This window comes from Triticum dicoccoides, chromosome 7A (genome assembly GCF_002162155.2).
Source record: "Triticum dicoccoides isolate Atlit2015 ecotype Zavitan chromosome 7A, WEW_v2.0, whole genome shotgun sequence".
Classification (NCBI taxonomy): domain Eukaryota; kingdom Viridiplantae; phylum Streptophyta; class Magnoliopsida; order Poales; family Poaceae; genus Triticum; species Triticum dicoccoides.
This window is the reverse complement of record NC_041392.1, coordinates 202,636,524-202,644,323: the sequence shown is the minus strand read 5'-3', so window position 1 is coordinate 202,644,323 and position 7,800 is coordinate 202,636,524. Positions and strand designations below refer to the sequence as shown.

The following is a 7,800-nucleotide window of genomic DNA, read 5'->3' as shown; positions in this document are numbered from 1 at the left end:
ACTCGTTAGGAACTTTCAACGCGCCATATGGTCCTCGTACGGGCACGGCAGACCTGCTCTTTGTGTGGTTGGTGCTCCACGCCACATCGTTTCCGTTGTATGTTTTGGTCGCTACATGCTCCGGATGAAAAGAACGTGTCAGCAGATTTTTATTCTTGCACATCAGAACGAGATAAACATCCAGCCCTCAATACACAACACGAGTCATATCTGCCGACCACTGTTTTGCAAGCAAAACATACTCTCTTTTTTGTTGTTGAAATCGGTCAATTAAGCAGTCTACCTTACGAGTGAAATCCAACGGCTCACCTCCTTCCTCGTGCGCCCACCAGCCCCAACATCTTATATTTATTTATTTATTTGAGCAGCCAACATCTTATATTTAGGAATGGAGGCGGTACAAGTTTCTGGCAAACTCAGATGCAATCTAAGCTAAAGAAAAGCGGCGAACTCTTGTCAATTTGCAACTTATCAGTCGAGCAGCTCCTGTACGGAAAATGCTAAACCTCAATTCTTGCAGAACAGTGGCGAAGCCAGGATTAAAAAAAAAACATATTACCGAAAAACAAATTGGCCCAAGGTTCACTTCAATCCTGGCTCCGCCACTGTTCTGCAATGCACCAGCCCGAGCGCGAATCTGAAACTGAATTGCACTGTACAGAACATGAAAACACATAAAGCAAATCCGATATTTCTGAAACTCTTCTTGCTATTCATGTGGCCAAGAAACAAAGTATCTAACAAGTTGCGTGCACCTATGGAAAGAATGCTAGCAACCACATTGGTGGCCGACAGACGAAAGGAAAAAACGGTAATTACCACAGACAAATTCAAACGCCACCTACTTGCATTTGATGATTAATCTATCACTAGTTACAAACGTTCTGTTGCTATACACATCCTGTCAGTCAGCTGTTCACTTCTATAGGCAGTCTTGTTCAAGATAACGCTGAAGACGAGTTTCTGTTTGATGAAGCAGGCTTTCCCGGCATCAATGGCAGTAAAATTCCTAGGGCTGTATCGCACATTGCCAGTCAGGGTCTCTATCATTCTCGTACAGCATTTGCAATCGACAAGACTGCTCCGTTATCAACTTATAAGTCGAGGGATGATCGCGTGCCACCAGGGAGAAGTCGTCGTGGTACATGTGTGTTCCTTCGACCATCAACTGCCAAATAAGAGCACCCCCGCCTGCCTGAAGCTTCCTCGCTGAATCATAGATTTTGTCGTAAACAACTCTTAGAAGAATATCTCTATCAACTGTGCTGTTGCCCTCTACATGCTGCAGGTAACCTACTTCTGAGAACAGAACAGGTTTTTTCAAGATGTGTTCGCTGTCATTAAGGTGTGAATCAACCCAACTGGAAAGGTATCTGAGTTTTTCTTCCATGCTTGCCTTTGGTAGCCTGGGAACAAATATATGCATCAATGGCATATAAACTAAAGCATGATACATTTGTACAAATAATCGGGAAAAATACATACCAGCTGTCAGGGTAAGCATGCACCGATGCAAAATCAATATTCTCAACTGCCGAGTTCTGTATGAAGTCTGAGCAGAGTGAAGCTGCCCAGTCCCCAGGATTAAAACCCAGCCTCTCAGCTATTCCAGTGCCATAAAACCCTTCAATTCCTACTGCAACAAGATGTTTAGCGTCCAGACTCTTGACATACGCTGCCATCTCTGCTATCCAAGCCTGCCAAGGGACATCGGGTTGAAGTGCCGAGTGTTTTCACTCAGAAAAATCCCCATGTACTGAAAGTGAAAATGGATCTTTGAATGCATTGAAGTCATTACCTGAAGATGAGGACCAGATGAGTTGGACACACACCTAGGCTCATTCATGAGTTCCCAAGCAAAAATAGCAGGTTCATCAGAGTATCTGATTCCACTGTAAGAGTTCCTTCTAGTTAATATTGCCTGTTGGTAATACGTTATATAGGAGTGGTGACAGAATCATCAAAAACTGGCCAGCGAAGGAAAATTGGAGAAAAAGTGTTTATAAATAGTGCTTCTGCAAACGTAGCTGCAAGTTTGTTTACCCAGGTCGATTAGGGTCGCAATTGACACATATTACTCCCTTGTTTATTTATGTAACAAATTTACAAGCTATATGCATAAAAGAAGGTCTTGTAAATCATGCTAGTCACTTGGCAGTGGCCATAGCACAATACACTTTACCACTCCTAGATAAAATGTCAGAGCATATGAACATATTAGGTACATTCAGCGAATACAAAACACATTTTATCTAATATCCACTCCCTTGGGAGATAATCTACAGAGAAAACCATGATATGTGTACAGAAAAGATTGACACATTACGTCGTTCCTAAAGTCCTCATCAAAGGTAAGATGAGATTATCAAAATTAATTTTCTAACATGCAAGTGGGGCACACCACAATATTGCAATGAATGCACAACTACATCTTTCTGTTTTCATGATATATGTCCTGAACCTCACAAGAATCCGTTTCAAAACAACTGTCCATTGAGGAAATCAAGAGTATAGTTAATCCAATATCTCCATTTATTGCTTTGGAACAGGTTAAATGGTTGTAGCATGTCATTCAACAAGGGTATGCATGGTACTTTCTCACTAAATATTTCATAGATTTTGTGTTTACTTGTTATGTGCACATGGTGAGTTGAGGACAGTTAAGAACACAGAGGGAGTAGTAAATACGAGGTGCCACAAGACAAAATAATTATTTGTTTCAAGCTAAATATTACCTTCACATAATCCTTGTAGTAACCCTTAACGGTTGGGTCATAGAAAAAAGAATCAGTTGAATTCGTCAAGTTAGCTCCAGCTGCTTGTGCCCACTTAACATATTGGGCCTTCCCTCCAAAGTTATCAAGGTTGTTGACAAGGCAAAGAATCAACCTAATATGATTTCTCCGGGCTTCATAGATAATGTAATCCAATACCTGTAATGAAGAAAGTTATGATTAATATTCACATGAAGAACATCATTTACCTGTGCTTCTATAAACCTATTTGTTGAGGTATTGCCACTTTAAAAGTAATCCTAAAAATGTATACCGCTTCAAAAAGATACGTGTTGGGGAGTGCATACAACCATGAAGAAAAAAACTAAAGAATTTCTTAGGCGAAGGCACAGAATCTAGAAATTTATATTAACACGGTAGGAACACAGGGTACAGGTTAAGCCCTAGCTAAACTCTAGAGATCATGAAAAGTTCGGCACCACTTCATACTTCAGAAAAATCTAAATATCAGTTTGCATTCCGTTGTGTAAGCATAACACACTCAAAAGTAGGGATCATAAGTTAGTCATTTTGTGAGAGAACGGCAAGGTATTACTCAAGTTGCACAAGCGCAAACTATTAGCAACTTGTACCATAATAAAAGAAAGGTTGTTATCATAGAAGAAATGAATAAATGAAGGATGGAGGTAGCATGCATCTTAAAGCTGCTAATTATTTGTGCTTGCTGAATATATCCATTGTTTCTTTCCTGGCACTGAAGTTGTTCACGATGCGAACTTGCAAAGTGTAAGGCCAATATGATTCGTACAGGCATAACAGACCAAATAGCCTGATGGATTTCCTGATCCTCTTCAGCTCTCAGGCCACCAGGGACCGTCTCAATGACGACCACTTCATCCGATCTCCCCGCTTCTCCCTTTCGATTCGCCCTTGGAGTAAGCTCGCTCATGCCGGCTACGGCGAGTTCGAATACAGCGTCGAGCTCGAGCTCCGCGGTATTCCTGCCCAGGCGTGGCATCTCTCGACTGCCGAGCACATCCTTGGACAAAGCTGCTGGATTGAGCGCCTCCATCCCCACACTCGCTCCCGCGCCGACCTCGCCACGTTCCGGCTTTCCGGGCGCACGCACAATCCTGCCGACATCCGTCGCAACGCCATTCTGGAGATCGTCGAGCAAGTCCCCGCGCGCCTAGGCTCTGCTGCGCCTTTCATCAGGACGCTTACCTACCCCATCTCCACTGCGATATCCCGCGATGTGATCATCAGGCCTACGAGCGTGGCTCCAAACGAGGGGCATGGTCGCGATCAAGGCGCCGGTGATGGCAACGACGCCGGGCACAGCCACGGCCCGGGGCCCGCGCGCCGCCACGACCGCAAGCGTAGGCGCATGGACTCGCAGCCCACCGGCCGTGCCGATGGCATGGCTATGGACAACCTCGATTGGCGCGTCGGCAACCGCGCCTCCCACGTGGATGGGGTGGCCATGGCTCCGGCGTGGCCTGCCCCTCCCGGTGCGGCGGCGCAACCGCCCATAGATCCAACCAGAAACGGCATGCTGCTGTGGCCTTGCCAACGTGGGGCCCCTCACCCTCGTCATCGAGCCAGAAAAGGAAAGGGGAAAAGGAAAGATAAGCTGGCAACAGCCGTGGGCCAAGCGCGCAACGCTGACGATGGCTCTATCGCCGCGCTCGACGGGCCTGCGGGGACAGATGGCGACTCCCCTGCGGCTGCGGCGGCATCGGAGCCATCCGGTTTTTCGAATCCGGTGGTATCCCATGCACCCGGGAACGATCCTGCTGGCCAAAGTTCTAGTTCGCCTGACCCTTCTTGTCGGGACCTGGCCGTGCTGAGCGAGGTGCCATACTCGCGGGAAGAGACGCCGGCCTTGTCGGGGCAAAGTGGCGATTCACCCACATCCACCCTCGAGGTGGGGCTGCTCTCCTGTGTTGACCGGTCCACGCCAACCCCCACGCGCACCGCAACGGACAGAGAGGCGCTCGTGCTCGCCAGCGGCGCCAACAATCCATCCCAAGAGCTGTCGAGCACAACTCCTACTGGGCCACAGCTACCCGCCCCGACCCAACAGGCTCCTATCTCGATCCTCCAAAGGCCCACGCCAATAGTCCCTCCTCCCAGGCGTACTGCGGCCCCTCCAACAGTGGTGCCTGCCCACATGGAGGCCAACCACGACATGTGCACGCCTACGCCCAACCACTTTGCCTCCCCGCCAGTAACCCTGCGTCGATCCTGAGGTCGTGCACCCGTCCCACAATCATGGACGCTGGGCCAGTTCCTCGCCGCCGCCTCCAAGCAGCTCATCGCGTCTCTGCGGGCGCCTGGGAAGAGGCCACGCCGCCCCCTCAACTTCACCCCCCTGCCGTGGTCGTTCGGCATCCGCCAGTTCCGCGGCCGCCGCGCCGCCGACAGCAGAAAGAAGAGCGCAACTCCAGGTCCTCCGCGCGCTCGGTATAATTGGGACCATCCAGAAGATCACCGCCGCGGAGATGAAGGCATACGACGACGTGTTCGCGGTGCCCATCCCGTTCACGCTGCTCACGGCCATCGCCGCGCTGGTCGATCGTGAGATCCCAGCCTGCATGGCGCCGCCGGCGCCCACACCGGCACGTGTCGACACCGCGTGCGAGGTCTAGGCCCCCGCGGCATCGTGCCCGTCGATCCCACCTTTATGGATCACGGCCTTAAGATCGTGGTTTGGAATGTGCGCGGCCTCAACACTCGCGCACCGCCACGCCATTCGCACTTTGCTGGACACCACCGGCGCCTCAATTGTGTGCTTGCAAGAAACTAAAATGGATTTGATCTACTCGTCTGTTGTTCTTGACATGCTTGGCTCAGAATTCTATGATTATACTTATCTTCCGGCCCAAGGCACACAGGGCGGCATTTTGCTCCCATGGAAGAGCAGGGCCATGTCGATCACGGAACCAATGTTCACCATGAACACGCTCACTGCCAAGGTGGCCACGGCCTCTGGCACGCCATGGTGGCTCACGGTGGTCTATGGACCCCAAGATGACGTGGACAAGGTGGCATTCATGAAAGAATTACGGGAGATTAGGGCGGATTGCGCCGGGCCATGGATGTTATGTGGTGACTTCAACCTCATCCTTCGAGATGAGGATAAGAGTACGGGCAACCTGAACAGGCGCATGATGGGCAGATTCCGCCACCTCGTCAATGATCTCGCGCTTAAGGAGATTTACCTAAACAGACAGCTCTACACATGATCTAACGAGCAATTGCCGCCAACCTTGGTGCATCTGGACCATGTGCTTTGCACCTCGAACTGGAGGACATGCACAGTGATTGCCACTTGAGATGCCTCGCGTCCGTAGTGTCTGACCACTGCCCTCTGGTACTAGACTGCTTGCTCCACGGCGCACCGGCGATTCCATTTCAAGGACTACTGGTTGCGCATGGACGGGTTCCAGACGGTGACCGCCGCTTGGGGCTCCACTTACGACCCCGATCCCTTCCGTCACCTAATGCTCCGCCTACAGGCTACAACGCGTAGGTTGACGAGCTGGAGCTCCAAGGCGGTTGGGAACATTAAGGCTAAGTGGCGATCTCCCGCGAGCTCATCGCGCGTTTCAACAAAGCCCAAGAGGATCGAGTGCTCTCTGCCCAGGAGGACAGGCTGCGTAAATAGCTCAAGGTTTCCTACCTTGGCCTCGCATCTATGGAGCGCACGATCGCCAGGCAGCGTGCCCGCATTGCCAACCTCAAAGACGGCGACGCCAGCACCGCGTTCTTCCACCAACAGTGCTCCTTCCGCCGGCAGAAAAACAGGATCTTCAGCCTGACAACGGCGCGGTGCTCACCGACCACGAGGAGATAGCGCACGCGGCTTTCTCACATTACGACGAGCTACTCGGCACCGCTATCAATCGCGACCACACGCTCGACATGGCACGGCTTATTGAGCAGAGCAACCTCGCCGACCTCGACACGCCCTTCAGTCCGGAGGAGATCTGGAGCGTGGTCAAGCGTCTCCCGACGCGCAAGGCACCCGGGCCAGACGGATTCACAGATGAGTTTCTGCGTGCGTGCTGGAGCACCGTCAAGCAGGACTTCTTGGATGTCTTCCAGCAGCTCTTCCAGCTTCGAGGACGGAGCTTTTGCAAGCTGAACAAGCCCTCCTCACCCTGTTGCCGAAGCACGCCGACGCCCATGAGCTACGCGACTACCGGCCGATATGCCTCATCCATATCGTGGCCAAGATCGTCTCCAAAGTCCTCTCGCTTCGCCTCACCCCGAAGCTAGACTGCCTTGTCAGCCACAACCAGAACACGTTCATCACTGGACGGAGCCTCCACGACAACTATGTTCTTGTCAAGCAATCGCTGAAGTTGTTGCATCGGCTGGGATCCCCAAGAGTTATGCGCGTGCTTTCAACTCCATATCTTGGCCATTCCTCTTTGAGGCTCTGCGCTAGTATGGTTTTCGGGACAGATTCTTGGAATGGCTCGCCATCCTACTGTCCTCTGCGAGCACCCGGGTCCTACTTAATGGCGAGCCCGGACCGCCTATTTGGCATCAGAAGGGGCACCGCCAGGGCGACTCCCTATCCCCATAGTTGTTCGTACTCGCCGTCGACACACTTGGACGGCTAATGAAGCGCGCGCACGACACTGGTATTCTGCTGCAGCTCCACCCCCGACGGTCTGTCCGAGCGATATCGCTATATGCTGACGACATCATGCTCTTCTGCCATGCCGCGGAGAGCGATGTGACCGCAGTCAGAGAGATTTTGGCATTGTTTGGGAGGGCCTTGGGTCTCCACGTGAACTACGCCAAGAGCTCGGCCACGGCCCTTCACGGCGACCCGGCGGACGTCGAGATGATCACTGGCCTGGGCTGCTCGATTGTGGATCTTCCAGTCACCTATCTTGGCATTCCCCTGACATTGCGCCGCCCCTCTGCCACACAACTACAGCCGCTGGTTGACAAGGTTGTTGGTTGCCTGCCGACTTGGAAGGCAGAGCTTATGAACAAGGCTGGACGGCTTGCCCTCGTCAAGTCAGTCCTCGGTGCAATCCCCGTG

General features: G+C 51.4%; 1 protein-coding gene across 1 annotated transcript in view; it reads right to left on the bottom strand.

The window, feature by feature from the left end:
- Positions 1–675: 675 nt before the first annotated feature.
- Positions 676–7,800, bottom strand: part of LOC119331981 (mannan endo-1,4-beta-mannosidase 6-like) — an 11,129-nt gene continuing 4,004 nt past the window's right edge. Inside the window, exons 2-5 of the mRNA XM_037605162.1 lie at positions 2,736–2,933; positions 1,799–1,921; positions 1,486–1,697; positions 676–1,406 (exon numbers count right to left, since the gene is read on the bottom strand). Coding sequence (XP_037461059.1) covers positions 1,010–1,406; positions 1,486–1,697; positions 1,799–1,921; positions 2,736–2,933 — 930 coding nt within the window. The 3' untranslated portion in view covers positions 676–1,009. The remainder of the gene's footprint in view (positions 1,407–1,485; positions 1,698–1,798; positions 1,922–2,735; positions 2,934–7,800) is intronic.